The 22,529-nt window shown below is 39.4% G+C and overlaps 1 protein-coding gene across 1 annotated transcript in view; it reads right to left on the reverse strand.

The window, feature by feature from the left end:
* The window catches only part of LOC311519166 (uncharacterized protein C4orf50 homolog), an 87,750-nt gene that overhangs the window by 37,085 nt on the left and 28,136 nt on the right, over window positions 1-22,529 (reverse strand). The window contains exons 7-12 of the mRNA XM_084625447.1: window positions 16,176-18,626; window positions 14,648-14,749; window positions 12,735-12,881; window positions 7,229-7,390; window positions 6,427-6,483; window positions 5,582-5,764 (exon numbers count right to left, since the gene is read on the reverse strand). Of these exons, the coding sequence (XP_084481573.1) occupies window positions 5,582-5,764; window positions 6,427-6,483; window positions 7,229-7,390; window positions 12,735-12,881; window positions 14,648-14,749; window positions 16,176-18,626 (3,102 nt within the window). The remainder of the gene's footprint in view (window positions 1-5,581; window positions 5,765-6,426; window positions 6,484-7,228; window positions 7,391-12,734; window positions 12,882-14,647; window positions 14,750-16,175; window positions 18,627-22,529) is intronic.

Below are 22,529 nucleotides of genomic sequence, written 5' to 3' on the forward strand. Positions count from 1 at the left end.
AAAAGTGAGATATAAACAGTTCCCATTCATGCCAGGTGAATCTGGTGTTCTTACCATTTAAACTATTACTATTTATCCTGAAGGCTCAGAGGTTGATTTTCACTGAGATCCAGCCCAGATTAGAACATTATCTCCAACTCTGGTCACATTGTCTCCTTGTCCTCCAAATTCTCCCTCAGAACTTGATCTCAGGAAATTTGGAAAATACACAATAGAGGTGGTGCCCCTGACAGCATTGTTATGGTCCAGAACAGAATGGAATGGAGTAGGGAGGAATGATACGTAATGATCAGGGCACACTGACATATTCTTTATTGGGAAGGGTTTATTTATTAATTATCCTTATTATTATTATTGTGCAAGGCACGTTACAAGCAGGTAGGAAGAAAAGCTGTTTAGAAGAAAGATCTTCCAATCTAAACAAGCCACACTCAAAGAAAGGACAGACAAACTGGATGCAACAATTGACCGCATTATTAATTATTATTAATTTGTATTACCATAGAACCGAGGTAACCCGAACATGGACCAAGATCCCATTGTGCTAGGCGCTGTACAAACACAGAACAAAAAGACAGTCCCTGCCCCAAAAAGCTTATAATCTAAGTAACCATTAGTTACATACTTTCTATTTTTTAAAACCTCATCATTAGATTTTCAGTTGTCTAATTAATTACTGTTATGGATCCATAAGTCCAGTGCTCTTGAATTGCTCTGGAACAGTCCCTGGCAGGACCCATTCAGTGTGTCAATCCCCTTATAGTCACACTCTCTCACTGGGGTAAGCCCCTTGGCTTCACTGCCTCCTGGGTCCAAACTTCGGAGCCTTCAGCACCCCTGCTTTATGCCATGAGCACCCTTCTGTAAGTCCACCTGAGTCAGGAACCTGAGGGAGACTAACACACCCAAAGGGAGCAATGCACCCCCAACTTACTTAAACTGGGGTGACACTCAGTCAGTGTTGTAAAAGCAGGAGGGTTTATTAGATGTCTGGAACCCAGCATAGGAAGTCCTTAGTTAACATAGAAAACAGAAAGTGACAGCAAAGAGCATCTGGGTCAGTCCTGAGCCAAGAGTCCTCTCTGACCCCTCTATAGTCCCAGTCCAGAAGCTTCTCCTCCCCTCCAACAGCCCACAATGAACAACCCTAAGGGACCCCTCTTTACTCCTTTGTTCTTGTTCCTGGAAAACAAGGTCACCTGGCCACCCTCCTTAGCCCTTTGTTCTCCAGCTGGTCACTCCAGCTGACTTCCTGCAGAGAGTGGGCCATCCATGGTCGTTAGTTGCCAGGTACCAAATGTCCTGACAAACGGAGTGGCCATTGTCTTTTTCAGGCTCTCCATGGGCATGGGCCAGGGCCCAAACCCCAGACAGCCAGGCGTCAGTCACATTTGGATCTCTGCAAAGAGTAAACAATCTTCTCCTCCCCCGCTCCCAACCTAGTTAACTATGCAGCTCATAGGGGAAACTGAGCCACACACAGTATTCATACAAAATATTATGCAGAATTCCCACTCCATCACAATTACCATTACTATAAGGAGGTCTTCAGGAGTTTTGGAAGAATTCACAGTGAGACCATGTTTAGAAATAAACTAGTTATTTCTCCGCCTGCCTAGCTCTTCCTGTTTATATTAGACACAAACGTACATTAAAAGTGCCCCAAACAACATATGCTCCTCTAACACAACTTACAGAAGTGACGAAAGGTCTCTTGCACAGGCCTTTATTTTTGACCATACTGAAAGACATTCTAGAGATGAACAATAGCTGAAATTAATCTGACAGTTTAGTTGTGGCTTCTAAGCAAGTAAATTAATGATAGCAAACAATACTGCATGTGGTGCATTGTTTTGAAGTGAGGAAAGCCTTCCAGCACAATTTAAACTGAAGCTGCCCATCTTATTGGACTTAGACCATGATCCTAGAGGTGTTCCTTCCCTTAAGCTTATTAGTTCAATTTGTATCCTGGCATTAGTGGAAAGCCTGGTATATAAACAAGGATACTGAAGGTTAACTTAGGAAAATACAACCTCATTAGTCAACTGAATTTGCTGTGTCACTGAAAACTGGTTCAAATATATAATGTTGGGCTGTAAAACTAACCAATCGAGGAAATTCAGAGTGATGTCTGCTAACCTGTGCTTAACTCACGCTAGATCTTCGGTTGGTGTGAATCAGCAAAACTCCTTTGAAGTCACTGGAGAATGCTGATTTAGACCAGTTGAGGATCTAGCCAGCACTATTAACTCAAAGTCGCATCTTCGAGGTTGTTCGTTTTATATCATATAACCTTAATGTTGTTAACAATTTTTCATATGTAATTTAGTTGAAAGGGTTTTTATTGCAAAGAAAACATTTTTTCTAAATAAACAGTCTAAATAAATTCATACTTAATGGAATGGCCACCAGCCAGTTCGGCCCTGATTCAGCACAACACTTAAGCACGTGGTTAACTTTAAGCATTTGAGTAGCCCTATTGATGTGCATAAGCCCCTTGCTGCATTGGGAACTGTACTAACTCAAATGAAGTGGAGAATCAAAACTAGCACTTTAAAAAGAGATCTTAAATAGATTTTTTCTGTTATAATTTTTAAGTCTGATATCTCCTGACACAAAGAGTTCGTGGGCCTCATATAAAGGTTCTTGAAGTCAATGGAAAGATTCCCATAGACTTCGATGGGTTTCCAGGACAGCCCTATATCATTGCAAAACTTTGAGTTCCAGTTCCCCAATAGGATAAACAAGGTGTGTTCAGGCCTGATGAGTTTCAAGATATCAGACCTTAAAGTTATCTCTGGTTGAGAAATGAGTAAAATCAATTATCTATCAGGAATCTTAGGAGGGGGAACTCTGTCTATGTCGGGGTTTTCTATAGCACCCGTTGAAATGTTGAGGATGATTTATGGGGAAAGAAGGAAATGTTTGTGTTAGATTCCTTTCTGACTGACTGTTTAGTTTCAGTTTGAAAGCTGGTCATAGCTTTGGAATGTTAGAAGTAGTTTTTGCTGAGAATAATAGTAACAAAATGTTGGTGAAATGGTCAAAGATGCAAAATAAATTCAATTTACGATAGGGCTGCATTATTTAATAGTTGATTATGAAAATCAAAAATGTATCACATGGATATAAATGTACGCTCTCTGTCTCCTCAGCCACTGCAATCAGTATTTGTTAAATTATGAATTAATTTAGGCTCCAATCCTGCATTGCAATCTACTAAATTGGACCATCTGCACCTGTATAGAGTCCCATTGCTACCGACTGGAAGCCCTTTGGGGCAGACATCCTGTCTTTTATTTGTCTGTTAAGTGGCATGTACATGTATGGTCTATTACAGGATATATATTTTTAATGAGCCTGATCCTGCTGACAGCGAGGCCAATTAAAAAACTCAATCCATTATTTTTATGCTGGTACCTGTGTTTACTGAACAGGTCTCAACACAACTGGGAAAACAACTTTTAGCACTGTATTTTTTAATATACAGTAACTGATTGGCTTTTCCATGGCACTCATCCACAACAACATCTGAGCACCTCACACATATTAATTAATTTGTTTCCCCAACAGCTACTGGGAGCAGTGAAATGTTACCTCCATTTTAGATGAGGAACTGCGGCACAGAGAAAATAAGTGACTTGTCCAAAGTCATACTCAAAGCATAAGGCAGAACCAGGAACAGAGCCTAGACTAATTCCTCTAGTACAACACCACTCACACACACACACAATAGCTGAACTATAAAAACCTGCTTGGTTTTGGGGAGAAAGGGAAAGTGAAAACTCCAAAAGATTATGGAACCAAATGACAATCTTATATCACTTTCCTAATTGTAGTAGTTGAACTGAACATAGTTTTGAGTCTTATCAAGGCCCCAATGTACAACTAACATACAATTAACTCACTCTTTTAACAAGATAGAGAAGCAAGTATTATTTCTGGCAGCTCTTAAAATGTAATGAATAAGAAGAACAAACAAACCTCTTCAGTGAAACACAGTGGAACATGCAGAAATACATGAAATACAGTGGAACATGCAGAAAAGAAACACCAGCATAACCTTATGGTCATACTTTGCCATAAGTCATTGTGTTGCCTTTGCCTGAATGGTATTACATTCCAAAACCCCATACATCTTCATGTTGTTTATATATGTCTGAGCACAGCAGGAGCTAAGAAAGAGCTTTAAAAGCATGAAACAAGTAGTTCTTATTGCATATGTGTGTCACTTCTGCTCTTGAGTTTCTTAGTGCAATTTGTCTGCCAAACAAATGAAGTACAGTACTGAGAAAAAAAACGTTCCTTGGTCAATCTCTTAATGGACATTCCTAGCAGAAAGGCCATTTAATAATAAATGCTTTAAAAATGTAATTAAGCTTTGTTGTAAACAGGCATATCTGCACTAACCTGGCATATATCCACTCTGAACCATCTCTGTTTCTGCAGGTAAATAAACTAGCAGTTCAAAACTGAAAAATGAATAAACTGTTTCTAGGAACCAGTCCTGCAATGCTATCCTCAATATAATTCTGGGAGGCTTTGGAGAAAAAAGAAAAGAAGTACTTCTGGCACCTTAGAGACTAACCAATTTATTTGAGCATAAGCTTTCGTGAGCTACAGCTCACTTCATCGGATGCTCACGAAAGCTTATGCTCAAATAAATTGGTTAGTCTCTAAGGTGCCACAAGTACTCCTTTTCTTTTTGTGAATACAGACTAACACGGCTGTTACTTTGGAGAAAAAATAAGGCACCATATATTGTTCTTCTTTAATTTTTGGTAATATTATCTACAGGGTAAGCACTCCAATTTTACAAAACATCTCTAACCCAAATGTCTTTATTCCTCCAGCCATATAGTAGGTTTCTGTATGAGGCTACCTAGTGTTATGAACCCTTGCACTTACCAAAAGTATTTGAGAGACAAGGTGTGGGAGGTAATATTTGAGAGATAAGGTGAGGGGAGCTACTGGAGGCATACTATGTTCAGGCTGAAGAGAGCGCGGGAAAAGAGGAAGAAGAGCAAAGGAGGACGGGAAGAATGGAGACTAGATGGGTAATTCTCCACTCTATTAACAACAGTTTTCAACATCAGCAGTTATGTACTTTTTTGGGGGGTATCTTCACCTAGCCGAGCACTAGGTATATTCCATCACAAGCTGAACTTACAGTGATGCCCCACTTCTTATCACAAAATAGAAAAGAAATCTCTCTCTCTCTCTCTTTCTATATTTGGAGATGGGTGAAGAAGACATTTCAGGGAATTTGGGCATATTATGTCTATTATGTCTTCATCTGACTGTCACACGGGTGGCAGACGTACCATGTGACCTCCTCCAGAGACGACGGCCCAGTGTACAGCGGGGGTAAATTGGCAGAGCTCCACTGGAGCTACGCTGATTTACCGCAACTGCGAATCTGGACCCATTTATTTTCTGATAAATGATACTTTGGGCCCCCCACCACTGATTTAATAAAAGTCAGTAAAATTTAAGAATACACATTTCACCATCTGGCTACATACACTTTATACAGAGCGCCGGTATTGACTGGTGCAACTGGGAATTTGTATGCATTTACCTCTCGATTGCGAACAGACGTAAAGGTGGTAGTGTACTCTGCTAGCACCATGTCGTTCACTAAATTCTTTGCCTCTTCACTGAAAATGGAATCCATAATTCCATGCCTGTGAAATTCCCTGAGCAGCTGGGTAATCAAGCTGTTTCTTTCATGGCATTTCCGGACAAGGCAAGATAGCTTAGCCTATGTAGCATAACAACAAACAAACAGACATCAGTTCCCTAGTGTGTTTATATTTTTGGTCTAATCTGACTAAGCAGATTTTGATATCATGGTTTAAGACATAGCTCATATTCCTATATTTCTGAGCCATCAAGCTCTGCAGCATCACAACCACAAAAAACACATGCAGATAACTAGTAATGGATAGTTCAGTTCTCTGTGTACTAGTTCCCTCTGGTGGCAAGGTGAACAGCAATAGTAGCAATGATATCAGCTTCCCCTCCTAACCCCGGGCCTGCAGTCCAATTAAAGTCAAATGGCTAACATTCAGGAGGGTCTCACTGGAAGCAGGCATACAACACACTACAGAAAGAGTGTGGCTAAGCATACTGTTATTAAGAATAACCAAATTAAACTTCAGAGTGGTAGCGTGTTAGTCTGTATCAGCAAAAAGAACGAGGAGTACTTGTGGCACCTTAGAGACTAACAAACTTTTTTGAGCATAAGCTTTCATGGGCATGCATCTGATGAAGTGGGTTTAGCCCACGAAAGCTTATGCCCAAATAAATTTGTTAGTCTCTAAGGTGCCACAAGCATTCCTCGTTCTTTTTGCAAATTAAGCTTGCTTTGGAACCAATGAAAAAGGTCAGAGATGCTGCAACAGTTTCAGCAAAATACACTACCTTGAGTGGAGCTACTGTCAGGTCAGCTTCAGTCTTTCTTTTCTGAAGTTCCTCAGTCTAAAACAATGAAAAACATTTTGTACTCAGTTATTCAAGATTCCCTTTACAATGTTTTGGTAGTTTAAGGAGCTGCTTCATCACTGGCCACCTCAGGTTACTTAATCACAGCAACACCACATTAAAAGCCTTATTCTGGTATCCATCATTATGTATGCATCCCCTCCTGTACCCAATGAATCTTTTATACAGCTTCTCCAGAGAGTAGTTTCCCCTTTCCTCATCTATAACATGTGGTAACAGGAGGAATTTTCTCCATGAGCATTTGATGACAGATTTCAAATGTGGGCATAGATCATGTGTGCATGGATCTTGGCACAACTTTGGATAGACTTTGCTATGTTTTGTAGTCTTGTACAGCATCTATATATTACAGTGATGGGAATTTTAGAAATCCAGATATTGGAGAGAGGAGAGCAAGATTCCCCAGAGAAGAAATTTGGATGCCATTTTGCCTGCAGTTAGACTACAGGAATTATAATGGAGCTTGGCAGCAGCCTTAACCATGGAAAGACTATCATCTTTCCATGTCAGGCACTCAGACATTTTACCACCATCTTTTCACTCCCTAGCCATGATCAGCTTTATGTGGCTGCACTGTACACACCATTTTATTGCCCTTATAACCATTCCTTAGAAAGAAGAATATTTTGGTCCTTTCATGTCAGAAGAATAAAGTGGAATCAGCAAGCTAAGCCCATGTTAGTCCACTCAGTTAAGCACATAAAAGCCAGCTTTATTATACCTCTTCACACAGCTGAGCCTGAAGGCATTCCACTTGGTTTTGCAAGTCTTGAAACTGACTTTGTAATACAGTCTGGTCCCTTAGTTGGGATTTCAAGGTCAGCACTTGCTGTTCTAATCCCTTATTGGCTATCCTATCCTCTTTCAGTTCTTGGACTTCCTTCTGTGTGTATTCAAAAAAACAAATATATATATATTTTTAAGCTTGATGTATAAACTCATACAACTATTCTTAGTAGAGAATGTGAAAAGAATACCCAAAATCTGTCAATCAAAATGTGCACTTACCTCATATGTCAAAATTATTTTTTTAACCTTTAAAGCCAGTGTAGGTGTATAACTTAAAGTATCATAAATATATTAGCGTCTGTCAAACAAGAATGCTAAAGCACCTTTGGAACAATGAGTTCACAACACCCTTGTGAGATGGCTATAATAAGAATACATATTTCACATATGGGAAAACTGAGGCACAGACAGGTTAAATGACTTATCCAAGGTCACAAAACAAGTAAGTGTCAAACAAGAACAGTCCAGGAGTGCCCCACCCACTGCTACTACCTCTGTATAACACATCCCTTCTTTCCCACACACATTCATTTCAAACAGCAGTATTCTCTCTCACACATCTATTTTATTCTCTGAAAACCATTAAAATTAACTGAGCATCTAACATGTTATTTAATTTAAAAAGGTAATATAAGAGGTTATGGAATGTGGAGGAAGACAAACTTTTGAATGTAACTCCTGCTCTTTTGATTTGTTCTGTTTCATACATTTAAACTGAAAGGATTTGTGAGGACTTTAAATTCACAGTCTGAACCAATATATCAACTCCAAGATCTATCACCAAGAAATTATGTAGAATATACAGACTGAGAATGGGGGTGCATAAGAAAAATATATATGGTCTTACGACCTTATATACACAAAAGTCTGGAATTATTAATTAGATGCATGTAGTACTGTTCAATTTTCCCACACTGTGTTGTAAAGTAAATGTTTACATTGATTAAACTTTAAAACCTTAATTTAAAAACTCGAGTTAAATCCATCAAAACACCATTTTAAAATTACAGTATTTTTGTGACTACACATGCAGGAATGTAGTTTAATTTCAGCAGCTATTTATAACTATATAATTGGTAGAAGAACTGTTATTCATCTATGGTTTGTAGCACCATATATATATGGTGTTTTTCTTAATTCTGTGACCAACATCCTGAATTTTACATCACTGGGCACTTTACCATATCAGACCATAGTACAGAGAAGGCTCTGTTTCATAGGAAACAATAGTAAACTGGAGTGATCGTCATGCTACCCTGATAAAACACCTCCAACATAGATAAAATTTGAGGTTTGTCATGAAACTCACCCCTTCTCACTGGAATTTTAATGAGTGACCATGTGTTGTCTCTCTAATTTTTAGCTCCCTCTTGTGTTTCGAAAACAGAACACAAGTGTCTATTAGACTTATGCAGCCAGGCTGATTAGGGTCGAGACATCAGGATCTGATGGTATCTACGGGTAACAACAGCCAAAGGTACGGAGATAAGACATGGTTTTTCTATGTTACTGAAATCCTCCACCTTTTTATTCCTTAAGTAAATGCCTGCCAGTGATTGCGGAGGATGTAATTGCTGATTGAACTGAGGAGGTTTAATTCAGTGTCATAAAATATGATTCTCTTTGCATTATGTTTAGTTTAAAGACACTGACTCTTTCTGTGCATTTGCTGACCAACTCTGAAACCAGAAGAACTTCCAGAGCAAATATAGTACTGTTCGTAGATTTTTAAGGACAGAAAGGACAATTTATGATCTGAATAACCTCCTGAATAACAAAAGCCATTGAAATCACCTGTTTTGGGGTCAGATTTTCATAACCGCTCAACTCCCATTTAAACCCCCAAATAAGGCCAGATTTTCAAAACTCCCAAATGAGGACCAGATTTTCAAAAGGGCTCAGCAGCCAGCATCTCCCACTGTGAAACTTATGGCCAGATTTTCAAAATACTCAACATGCTGAAGTTTTAAAAAAGATACTGGGCACATAATTAGTTCTCTAAATGAGAGCTCTTCTGAAATAAGTGGCCCTGATTATGAATGCTGAGCAATTCTGAAAAACTGTCTCAAGATTGGAGACGGAGCATGTCTAGTGGTTAGAGCACAGGACGTGGAGTCAGAAGTTTTACGTGGGCTCTGCCACTGATGTGCTATAGGACCTTGAACTTATCCTCTCAGTGCCTCATTTCCTCCCCTATAAAATGATTACCTCCTGTACGGCAACTCAGAGCCCCATATCAACCTACTGCATGGTGGTGCAGAAAGTCTTGCATCTGCACTCAGCACCCCGGTTAATACCATGACATGTGCAGACTCTGAGGTAAGTGATAGACTTCAGCCAGTGCTTCCCATAAGCAACAAATGCTCGCTTAAGAGCAAGCTGACAAGCAATCCTAGCTCTATGTGTGGGATATCTTATCTTTCTCATCTAGACCACTAACCACCCTTGCATCCTCTCTCAAGCTCTGCAGAGATGATACAGTCTGTGATAAAGTCTGTGAGGTAGGGTAGCTTAGCACTGAAATTAAGCTATCGTGATTTACAAATTGACTATGTTAATATCTTCCTGGGGTGAAGTGCAATATTTTGTTTATGATGGCAACCAGACATGTCAAACCCACAAACAAGAAAACAACTCAGAAATTGGGCTTGTTTTTGGCTTAATTGGCTTGTGAGTTGCTTGTTGGCTAGTTTTTGGCTTGTGGCTTTTTTTTTTTTTTTTTTGCTCAGCTCCTGGAAAGCAGGGGCAAGGGGAGGCAAGCAGAGCAAAGGAGGGAGAGAGTCAGGGGTGCACAGCGGGCCCACCACAGTCCCAGACTGCATGCTGGGGGGATCTAGTTACATAGTGTTGGGGTTCTTAGGGATTGGCTTGTTTTGGCCTTGGTTTGAAATGGGATTAGCTTGATTTTTGGCTTATTGTGAAAGCCGGGGTGCTTATTTGCCACGTGAAAGTTGGCAACTGTGGTGGCAACTTACTATAAATACAGCTGCAATCCTCAGCCCAACCAGTTACAATCAGGAGGGGAAACATGCCCAGAAAAGCAGCTCATGTTAATCACCGTGCCAAAACTCTTAAATTTGTTTGTTTGTTTTAATTAAGAGAATGACTTTCTACCAAGCAAAATTCAGATCATTTCCTTCACATTGAACAAAAAGCCACTATTATTTAGAGCTTCATGGCTGTAAAAAGGTTTCTTGTAAAACGGAAAATTCATACGGAAGCAAATTGAGAATAGAACATTTATTAAAATAAATTCACTCCGTATCTCAGCAATAGAGCCTTGGCTATTGTTAGGATAGTTTGTGTATAATAAGCGCTTTTCTCCCTTTCAGTTCAGCTTCCCCTATTGTTTAATCCTGACAGTGAAGTCAATATCCTGTGTTTAAGGCATCACAAACTCTTGCCATGGAAATAATTGCAGTGTCACATACTCATGAGGGGGCAAACTCTGCCTTCAGATGTATGTCTGTAGCCCCTTTGATCTCAGTGGGAGCTGAGTGTGTACATCCAAGAACAGAATTTGATCCCACGACCTGTTTGAATTGGACAAAGAGAGTGACTCTGAAAGGGGAAGGGGAAGCTATTGCATAAGTGAACATCAGTAATTAGCAAACACTAAAAAAATTTATGAAAGCAGGACAAGATCAGCAATGAAGATATTTATGGTTTGGTTTCAGCAACTTCTCAGGCATTAACATATTATTAGGAGGGAAGACCAACAAATTACATAGAGTGTTTACTAAGGAATGCTGCTACAGGGCTGGCAATCACATGATCGACAAAAGTGTCAGTGGCAAGATAATATTGCCAATGACGGACAAAGACTGAACATCCAGATAGGCTGTCTTAAGGACCTAGCTAGAGATGGATCTGGGTAGCACTCAATCTGCAAGGAGGTTATGTCTCTTTGGGATTTGCCTTGATGGTGATATTTATTTGAAGGAGTTCTTCAGTACAAATGTTTATTTAAAACTTTGTCCATCGCGCTTGTTGCAATGCTGTCTGAACACCTCATGAACATTCAATTAACTTACCTTCATGACACTCCTGTGAAGTATGCCAATATTACTTGAAGGGCTGGTTTAAAATTTTCCATCCAAACTGGTTTTGGATAGAAAATTGGATTTTCATCTAAATGAAAGTTTTCAAGAAACAACTCTGCTTTTTTCAAAGTTTTTGATCTTTCATCAAAAAAACAACCCCCTGAAAACCAAATAGGTTTTGGTTTAAGGACAAAACCCAAAATATTTAGATTCAGATATGCCACGTGCCTCATGGGAGATGAGTTCAGTTACCTCGTGTCCCTGTTCTCTTCTATGGGCTGGGCTCCCCTAGACTACATCTCCCACAAGTCCAGTGAGACAAAGAGGAGAGATTGTGGTGTATCATGGGAGATGTAGACCTACCAGGGAGATGGCTTATAGAGGAAAGTGGGAGCATGACCAGCTCTAATTACTATCACATCTCACCATTGAGGAATTGAGGCACAGCGAGATTAAGTGACTTGCCCAAGGTAAACAGGAACCTGTGGCAGAGCCAGGAAATAGAACCCACATATTCTGAGTTCCAGTTTAGTTCCTCAACCTCTTATCAAGTCCATGTATAAATCTGTTTTTATATTTATTTTGCTTGAATTTTCATTTACTTTTATTATATAATTTCTGCTGTTTACTTTTTTAACTATATAATTAAACATACTGGTCAATGGAGTTACTCAGGATTTATGCTGGTTGAACTGAGAGCAGAATTTGGTCCAGCTGTTCCTATCATTCCTTTTAGGATTGTGTCTCAGCTCCCCTGAACTGGTATTTATTAACCCCAAAGTTGAATATATAGATGTAAAGGATTCCATAAAGCCTAGCTGGCATCATGGCAAAACTCCCATTGACTTCAGCGGGGCCAGGATTTCACCTAATGTGTCCAAATAACGAAACTGATCCTGAGAGATGCAGAGCATCCATATCTCAGTGGGATTTGTGGGTACTCAGTACTTCCAAGATCAAGCCAAAAAACGATAGTAATATGCCAACAGCAGCAGCACTGAAATACCCCTATGGAATGAGAAGACATCAGCCAAGCAAATAACCCTGGTACATCACAGTGCATAATGGTGAGGAAAGGGGAAACTTTAGCCAAGGATAGCACGGTGATCCCTGTTATAAAAAATTATGTGAATTCTTTAGTATTCCTGCAGAGCAGAAGGACTTTGCTTTTAAAGTTGTCATCTACAATATGCACAGTAAATTGCTCAATAGTCAGTTTATCTATTTTAGAAAGGTTGAATCATCCCTGCCTGGATTTGAACCTCTGCTTTCTGTAAATCTAGGTGTTTCAGGCTTGTTTCAAAATCTGTTATTCTGAACACTAACCCATTTTCTGTATCCAAATCGTCTTCTCCCAAGGAGTACCTTTTCCCTCCATTCTACTTACACACATACCATTAACTGGCAGCACTGCTTTCTAAGCCTTTCCCCGCCATCTGCTTGTTTAAGTTGGTGTAATTCAGAGAGTGCCTGTGTCAACTGAGTTCTGACCTCTTCATATCTTGCTTCTACAAAGCCAAGTTCTCGGTACCACTTCTGAGCCTACCAGAGAAAAGGAATGAAAAAATAAAATTACAGATAGGAGTTAATATCACTTCCCAATATGTACTTACAACCTACGGGCTGGATTCTGATCTTGCAGACACCAGCTTTACACTGGGTGTAACTCTACTGAATTAAATGGAATTAGACCATGTAAAGCTGGCCCCACGACCAAAACACGACCAAAACAGAACCAGGCCCTTGGAATAAATCCTAAAAGAAAATTATCCATGTGAAATACATGCACTTGAAAACTCTGAGTGAAGCTCAATAAATGATATATGATATTTCAAAGTATCTTAAGTGAAAATCAGACTAAAAATAGGATTTTATTAGCAGGAAAAAAATAATAAAATGTTGCATTTAAAACACTGGGAATGGGGAACACAAATGGAAAAAAATCATCTGTCTGTTTTTGCATTATTTCCATGATGCATTATCATAGATTCCACTATTAATTGTAATTTTGAAAATGTAATTGCACGACAGCATGCAATTAAACATCTGACTATTCTGCTACGCCCTTACATGTAAGACCTCAAGTCTTCTTCCTTCTGACTGTTTGAAAACAAAGGCTACACCTTCTTCTAATTTAACAAAAGAAGTTTTTTGTACTTTTAACATTTTCTTTTATTTATAAAAGGACCAAAGTTGGTCAGATAAAGAGCCAATTACTGGGACAGTCCCTTCACATGCAATCTAAAAGTTATTGGTCATCATCTGAACAGACAAATGCATGAACAGCATCACTCATTCAAAGACATAAAAAAAACCCCCACTTCTTCTATTCCTGAGAGAAATTAATTTATCTTTAAAACAATTTTTTTAAAATAAATCTTTCATCAAACTATCCATACATAAATTTGCCACTGTGCAATCTTATTACTGTTACCCTTTTCCTTGCTCACCATGTCAACTTGTTACTATGAGTTATTGTACCATGTCTACAATTATTTTTGCCAACACCTGTTTTGCAGCATCTAGGAAATGTGAACTTGCCATCAAGCTTTGGAGGAATATATTCCCATTTAGATAATGGACAATGTGGTTTGTTTTTGCAACAGAAAAAGATGAGGAACACTGAAGTTGGTCTGTTATGAAAGGCACAACTCAAGAAGAAGTTTCCTTTGCTTGGGGTTAGGTGGGTGATCTTTGGCATTGTGATTCAATTAGATGGCTGCACACAACAAAATGTGGACTTCCAAAGGCAAGGGTACTCATTCAGTGAAGATATTCCGTAATACGGAACTTCATGGTTACTGTGTGGCCTGTGAGTGGATACTGCAATTTGTTTCTCTTTATCCCTCGGTAAAGGAAATGGCTTTATGTGTGCCTCAGGTTTTTCATGCTTCTGTGTCTTGAACAAACCCTTCTCATTTGAAAACTGGAAACTTTGCATTTAGCACTGTCTAAATCATCAGAGTTTCTAAGTTACCACAACCATTCATATTTATCTTTCCTAATGGGGGGAAAGCCGTTCTGCCCAGAATCTAGATGACAGATTCTTTGTGCAAGGGTCTCCTTATTAAGCACTTTCTGTTGTGACTCTGATAAGGCAATGCAACTGTAATTCAAATTCTGACCAGTAATGAATGACTGTGCAAGTCATCACTTAACTGTGGGCATCAAAGAGACACAGGTTGGTTCTCTAGATCAGAGACTTTTTCCTTTTGTAATTCTTTGGAACACTGGTGGAAACAAGAAAAGTACGAGAAGAAAACAAGAAACGGATTTGCTTCACATAAATATATCAAATGGGAGATTACCTCTTTTTTGGCCTTTTCTAATTCCCCTTGTTGTACTTTTAGTTCTTCCTTTGACCTTTCCAGTTGTTCTTGCATTGCACTGTAGCTTTCAGATGTGCTGCCCTGGATAAAGGGCAGAAAAAGAAACAATTCCCTTCACACATTTAAAGTAACACACAACTTCTTAAAGGTGTGTGTGAATTATTTTCAGCTCTTGAAAGGAGGGCTTTAATTTAGGAAGTGTAAGAGTAAACTAGGTATGGTATTTCCATCTCTGTGTACTGTGGGTCAGATCAACAGCACAAAGGAGACATAAAATTGCCTTAAGGAATCAGCAGAGGATTCTCCTAGTATAGGGGAATCTTCAACTAGCGTACATCAGCTGCTCTTGGCTCCTTGATACAATGGAAGCCAGGAGCCAAGCTGAGGTGGGCAGGGGTTGTATCGAGGACAGGAATCTACTTGCTTCACTATTGCCCTCTTCTCCCCTGGTACGCTAAGCACTGCTCTGTTGCAAGTAGGGATTTAGCCCTGTAGCTTTCCCAGTATCTCAAGGCAAACTCAACATTTTTTGGATTCCCTTTTTAGAGAGATACAGACACTTCTTGCAAAAATATCTGAGAACATTTTGGACCTGATTCACCAGTACATTTATTCCTGTTTTATGGGGTAAACCTGGGCTAATGTGGAGGAATAATTCTGCTGGTTTATAGTTTCAAGGGAGGGGTTTTTTTTCTTATTTTTTCATTTAAATTACTAAGAATATTTGCATGAAAATAAGATCTTGGAGATAAATCTGCTCCTGCTGATCATCCTCAGCGGCAGTCAAATTCTGTGTTTATGACATTACAATACTCTCCTCAGAAATTAATTGTGATGTTGGTGAGGTTTATGAATTTAGGGGGAGAAAAAGCAGGAGCAGAAGAACCATTAAGAAACAAAGATCCTGTGTTCAGGCAAATATCCCTAGCAATCAAAACAATGAAGAGCAACAGACAATTTTTTTTCTAAATGTGAACATTTTCCACAGTTTCCCATAAGACATCACTGCTCGGGGGCCCTAAAGATTTCATTTCTATGGAATATGTACATGGACAGTAGAACTAGGAGGGAACTGGATTTCCATTGAAAAATGGAACAAAGCCAAAAAATTTCAAAATTTCCTGTGAAACAAAATTCTGAAAACAAATTTCAGCTTGATCTAAATACTTAGTTGTGATAGAACTGAAATGTCTCATTATGAATTTCAAGTTTTAAAAGGTCAAAATCATTGTTTTCTATATAATATTTTTAGTTTGAAAAAGTCATTTCAAAAAATAAAAAATCAAAATATTCTGTTCTGACAATGTCAAAACAGGACATTTTGACATTGAAATGCTTCATTTGGTCAAAAATTGATGTTTTTAAAAAATCATTTGTTTCAGCTAAAATTGTCCAACCAACTCTAGTGTAAATAAAGTGACTTTCTACACTAGCCATTCTGACATTTGTGAAAAGAATGTATTTTTATCATAAAAATTGTAAACTGCTCCATTTGGGTTCATTTTACCTTTGAGGACTCTTGTAGCAGTTCCATATTCTCCAGCACTTTAACACAACATTGAGAAAAACTGTTGCTTGATATTTTATCTTCTGTTTCAAAGGTTAATTTTGCCACCTCTGGTCTCTCAGAAGTCTTTTGGAGCACCCTGGAGATCGCAATGTTTTGATCACCCAAAAATGCACTTATCCCAGCATTACTAAAATGGAATTTAGAAGTCTCAGTGTTTTTAGAACATCCCACTTGACAATATCCTTTAATGCTACCAATTTCCTCTTCTGAACAGGTGTCTTTATCTTTCCTAGTGAGATAGTTTGAGGGTTCTATAACTTGAATTCCTTTTTCTTTAGTATGTGTTTTACCAGAAGCCACCTCTGTTTCCTTTTCTTGCATTCTATGTGGTACAGTCTTATTTTCTTGCTTCAATCTTAGCAACTTTCCCTCTATTCCTGAAATTTTATCTTTTATCGGGTCTTCATAGCTGATTCCAAGTATACGTTTTTCCTCTTGTAGATCAGAAATTGTTTGGTAGCATTTGGTTTTGCACTCATTCAATTCAGAAATCATTGTCATGTGTTTGTCTTGTTCACATTTTAGCTCACTCAAACTTCCCAACAAAGTTTCTTTGTCTCCTTCTAGTTGAGATATTATCTGTAAATTTCTCTCTCTCTCTTCTTCCAGTTCATGAGTTTTTTTAATGTATTTTTCTTTGTCTTGTAATAGTTTAGCTATTTCTCTGAAAAAGCTATTTCTCTCCTCTTTGAGACCAGAAAGCAGCTGGAAATATTTAATCTTCTTTTCATCAAGAGCTACAATTTTCTTGAGAAATTTATTTGATTCCATCACTGGTATTTCCTTTTCAGAATTTCTATCTTCCTTTTTAACCAGGTGAGACACATTCTTGGAAAGGATTTCAGTCTCACCCAAGAGAACACAAATCGCTCCTGGACACTTAAAATTCTTCTCTTTTGAAACACTGTTATAACATTTACCATATATTTCCTCCTTGGCTAATAACTTTTGGGAAGAGTCAACATCAGTTTCATGTGCTGCTAATATGTGTTGAGAATATGCATCTATCTCCTCTTCTAGTGCACACATCTTCTGATAATATCTATCATTCTCTTCCTGTAACATGAGGAGTTTCTGTGAGTAACTCCCATTCTCTTTCATCAGTGCAGATATTCTTTGAGAATATATATCCATGAGCTTCTCTAACTTATCTGTTTTCAGGGTATATCCATTGTTTTCTTCTGCTGCTGATAGATAATGAACATGTTCAAAATATTCTTCCTCTTGTGCTAACCCTTCATTTAAGTATATATTTCTCTCTTGTGCAGGAGACAATATATTCAGTGGATACATATATTTATCTTCCTTCAGTGCAGACAGTTTTTGAGAGCATTTACTATATTCCTCTATCTGATCAGTCATTTGTTTGCATGATGACTTATCCTCATCTTCTCGTTCAGACAGTTTCAAACATTGCTCTCTCTCTTCTTTCAGTCCAACACTTTTTTGTCGACACACTTTTATTTGGTCAGTTAGATTCTCGGGTTGTTTACCCTTCTCTTCTGTCACAAAAATGTTCTTTTCTAGGCATCTTCTGTTCACTTCATCAAAGGTAGAGATTGCTAAATGTTTTCCATGTTCATCCTTAAATTCAGAGTTTTCTTGAGGATATCCCTCTAATTCCTTGTGTAGGACAGACATGTTTTGGTCACCTGGAATGCTTGCTGCATGAAATTTTGGTTCTGCTTCTTGCTCCCCAGTTTCATCATGTGCAATTTTAATTAAAACTTTGGTGGCTTTTTCAGAAATGCAAGTTATTGTTCTGATTTGTGCTTTCTCATCCCTTTTTTCTTCTCGCTGAGATTTCTCTGGACCATTTCTACTTTGATTTTTTTCATCATTTATTTCTTTATTCGGGTTTTTCTTTTCATCTGTGCTTTTCTGTATAGCTTTTTTATTTTGCAAACATTTTTCCATATAATGTTTTTCAACCTGGAGTTTGAAAATTTCAGTCTCAGTGTTAGCAACCTTTTCCTTTAGAGCTTCAGAATCTTTACCAGAAGAAACTCCTTTCACAACATGCAAGACACCATTAGAAAGACAAAAGTTATTGTGATATGTCTGGTTGTAATTCAAATTCAGCATTTTGTTCACTGGGAAAACAGATGCTGATCTGACACCTAGGACCCTGGGGATTTCACGTTCTAGCAAGACAAACTGAGGATCAATCAAAGTGGCAACCTTGAAGACAGGCAAAGGATTAGCTGGTTGATTTATAGCTTGTTCCTTTAAGAGAAAGAAATATCCTTTTTCTTTGGTCCCCTTACTTCTCCCATCATTGCTTAGCCTCTCAGAGCAAAATAAGATTAGCTGTCTGTTTTTAAGCTGGCTTGGAGTACATCCAAACAACGGAGAAGCACCATCTGATCTTTGTGTGCCAAGTATGACCTGGTAATAAAGAAAAGAGAATGTCTCAAATTGAAAAACATAAGCTATAAGGAAAGTTGCCATGTTGCTATTTCATATATACTTGCCTTTTGACTTGACCATCTTGAAACATTTTATTATATATATTTATTGTTAGCCAATATCATATAATCTATGAATGTCTTATACTCATGCTCATCTTCCTTGTGGAAATCTACTAGTAGTTAAAGTGTGGAAACCTCTGTTCTTTGTATGTGTTATGACAAAGCTCTGTCCTTGCCTCCGTGGGTCCCACGTTTCCTGGCGGATTTCACTAGCCTCAGAGGCTCACTGTGACCCTCTATGTAACCCTTCTCTCTCTAGAGACAAGGGTCACAGTCTAGTGAGCCATATTCATCATAAGCTAGCAAGGGAGGTGAGGAGAAGCTACCCTTCCTGCACAGTCTCTGTTGTCTCCCAGTCTCAGTGATTAATCAGGAGGCAAAGGGGTGGTGTGGGGGGGAGCCCAGGCCCACCCTCTACTCCGGGCTCCAGCCCAGGGACCCGAATAGTATCAGCTATGGTAGAAACATGACATGTACAATTCCCTGGGCTACTTCCCCCACAGCAACCCTCACTTCCTCAGGCTCCACTTCACCCTTACCTCATGGCCTCCTTCCTTGTGCCTGATATGGTGTATACTGCTCAGTCTCTCCAACAGCGCAACTTCTTCCCACAGCTCCTGACATCCGCGCCCACCTGACTAACTGGGATGCTTTTAACTAGTTTCAGCCAGCCCCTGATTGCTTCAGGTGTCCCAATCAACCTAGCGTTCTCTCTGCCTTCTGGAAAGTTCTTAATTGGCCCCAGGTGTCTTAATTGACCTGCAGAAGCTGTCATTTCACTTATCCTGGTACCAGGGATTTGTTTACCCTGGAGCTAATATATCTATCTCCCACTCCTTTCTATAGCCATCAGGCCTTGCCCCGTCACATATCCCCCCCCACCCACCCCTACTCAACACCATAGAGTTGGGCAACTTGGGACGCCAGGCAGTATGCTCGACAGACCATCAGCGTTGCCATGGTGGCATCCAGCCCTGTGCAGTATGCGGAACTGGTAAAGAATGAAAGTTGACATCCTCGTGAAGCTGCTGGGTGGCCAATGTGATATAAGTTTGTTGTCACTAGTGAACACGGGTGAAATCCTGACTCCACTGAAGTCAATAGCAAAACTTCCATTGCCTTCAAAGAGGCCAGAATTTCAGCACAAGCATCCGGATCACATATGTTACCACAACTGGCAAAAATTGATATCCTTGTCTGCAGACTCAGTAAAGACAAGGAGTTGAACCTCTAAGGGATTCCCACCAAGTCTGGAGATGTCTGTTCATGTTCTATGGAGAGTGGACTTCAGAAAGCCTTTTTCTTCTGCCTCCAGAGCTATCAATGTGACACTTTTCATCAGCACAAAACTCACAAACACAAACCCCACATGAAACCTGAACTAAAAAGGTACTGCATAGTCACTGACCCATCAAGGCAAGAGTCTTCTAACAATAGTGGAAATAATACTAATTACATTTGTAAATTGTTTTTCTTTAAAGAAGTCCTTGAATAAAACCCATGGGGATAGTATTATAGGGAAGGCCAACCCTTCCCATTATAAGACCCTGTTTTCAGTTGCTTCATTGCAAAACTTTGTTTAGACTGAAATTTTCTATGCTGGGTATCTGCCTCAGGCTGAATTATTCTTGAAAGTTCAACCAAAACAGTTCCACCATTTTTGAGAATTTGACAAGGGAAAAATACATTGCTTTTCCACTAAAAACCTTTTCTTTGAGAAGCTCTAGTGTCCCCATGCTTTGGAGCAGGGACTTGAAAGTGCACGAATGGATGCTCTTTGTGTCAGGGATGTATCTTTTGCTGTCCCCGTGAAAAACTACCCACATTTGGCTAAGTTATAAGTCTTTAAAAAATTTCAGTTTGCCCATGCTCAGGACAACCTCAAAAGTCAGGAGGCAGAGTTTAAGGCCAGAAGGGACCACTGGATCACCAAGTCTGACCTCCTATGTATCATAGGTTTCAGAGTAACAGCCATGTTAGTCTGTATTCGGAAAAAGAAAAGGAGTACTTGTGGTACCTTGGAGACTAACCAATTTATTTGAGCATAAGCTTTCGTGAGCTACAACTCACTTCACCGATGAAGTGAGCTGTAGCTCACGAAAGCTTATGCTCAAATAAATTGGTTAGTCTCCAAGGTGCCACAAGTACTCCTTTTCTTTCTGTGTATCATAGGCCACCAACATCACCCAGCACCCACACAATAAATCCAGCAACTGAAATTTGACCAACGTATTTCAGACCACAGGAGAAACCTTTTTTGCAACTGTTTCAGTTTTAATTCATCTTTCTTGAACACAGGTGACCAGACTAGTACACAGCATCCCAAATGAGGTCTTCCTAGATTGTCCATGCAACCTTAATTCAGTCTCCTTGTGTGTATGCATTATGATACAGTCTTTAATTACATGATCACATATTATTTTTTCCACAGGATCCCTGCCTCATTCAGGGTACAGGCTAGACCTGGTCTGGGAATGAATCAGGGCTGATTAACTGTAGGAATTCCACCTCATTTGTTACAGAAGAAGGAAGCTGTGCAATGAATGAGGTGGGAAATTGTAGAAAGAGGAAGGATGATCCCAGGATTAAGGCAGTTGAATGCTTTCCTAGAGACTTAGATTCTATTCCTCTGCCAAAGAGTTTGTACATGATGCTAATCAAGTCACTTAAACCACATTTTTCACAGGTGATCACTGATTGGTCCTCTTTTTCTGAGCACCCAAATGAGACCCTGGTGTAAGTGACCAGGGTATAGGCGATCTGGCCTAGCAACCATATCTGGGCTGGAGTTCACACATCAGGGATGGTAGCAAGAGTTGGGGTCAAAGTCTGGCCGGCTGGAGACTGTAAATCAGAGGTAGTACCAGGCTATAGTCAGGATACAAGAGTCAAGGTCAGAGTCAGGCTGGGATCAGAGGCCAGCAATCAAGATATGAGGTGATGTCTGGGGTCCCAGGAGGCCCGAAGTCTGTGCTGTTGCCGAAACAACTTGCTGGGACACCCTCCTTGCTTAAACAGGGTGGTTGGCCAATCAGAGGGCCACAGCTGGCTGCCTTGGGTGGTACTTCCAGTAGCTTCTATTCTCCATAGTGCTCCCTGGGTGTGGCTCTGCAGGGTCTCCTGGTGGCACTGTGAGAACATCCGTCTACCAGGCTCTGCAGACCCGCATTAGAGTTCCTGCATCCTTACACCTCTAGGGCCTGAAGTGCTGAATTCCCAGCTGCAAGTGAAGTCAATGGGAACTGTGCTTTGAACATATAAAGTGCTAGATAATGCTAGGTACTCTGCAAAATCAGACTCTAGGAGTCTTAAATTGGGTACCCAAAATTAGTGGCTACTTTTCTCCTTAATCTTTACTGTGCTTCAGTTCCCCATCTGTAAAATGGGGATAATACTAAGGGTATTGTGATGCTTACCACATTTATGTTTGTGAAGTACTCAGATACAATTATGATAAGTATCATAGAAAAGTCCATGAGGAAATTAATAATTCTGTTTTCAGTGCAGGGTTTGAATAGTGTGCAGTAATACGGCAGGGGACCAAACACTTAACAATGAGGAGAAATCAAAATATTGAATAAATACTCATTCAGTAAGCACTCTCATCCTGTGCATTAAATGAGGCAGGGTTTGCGTGGAAAATACATGTGATCATGTAATTAAAGACCTTATCATAACACATACACACAAGGCATTTCTTAACATTTGAGACCTTAGTGTCCTTTTAATGTAGTTTTTTGTATGTAATATATACACACGTATAGTAAGGGCCCCTTTAAAGTGTAATTAGTGCAAAGGAAAATGACTGTTTGCTGACTAT

The sequence above is a fragment of the Lepidochelys olivacea genome (genome assembly GCF_965140295.1).
Source record: "Lepidochelys olivacea isolate rLepOli2 genome assembly, chromosome: 4".
Classification (NCBI taxonomy): Eukaryota; Metazoa; Chordata; order Testudines; family Cheloniidae; genus Lepidochelys; species Lepidochelys olivacea.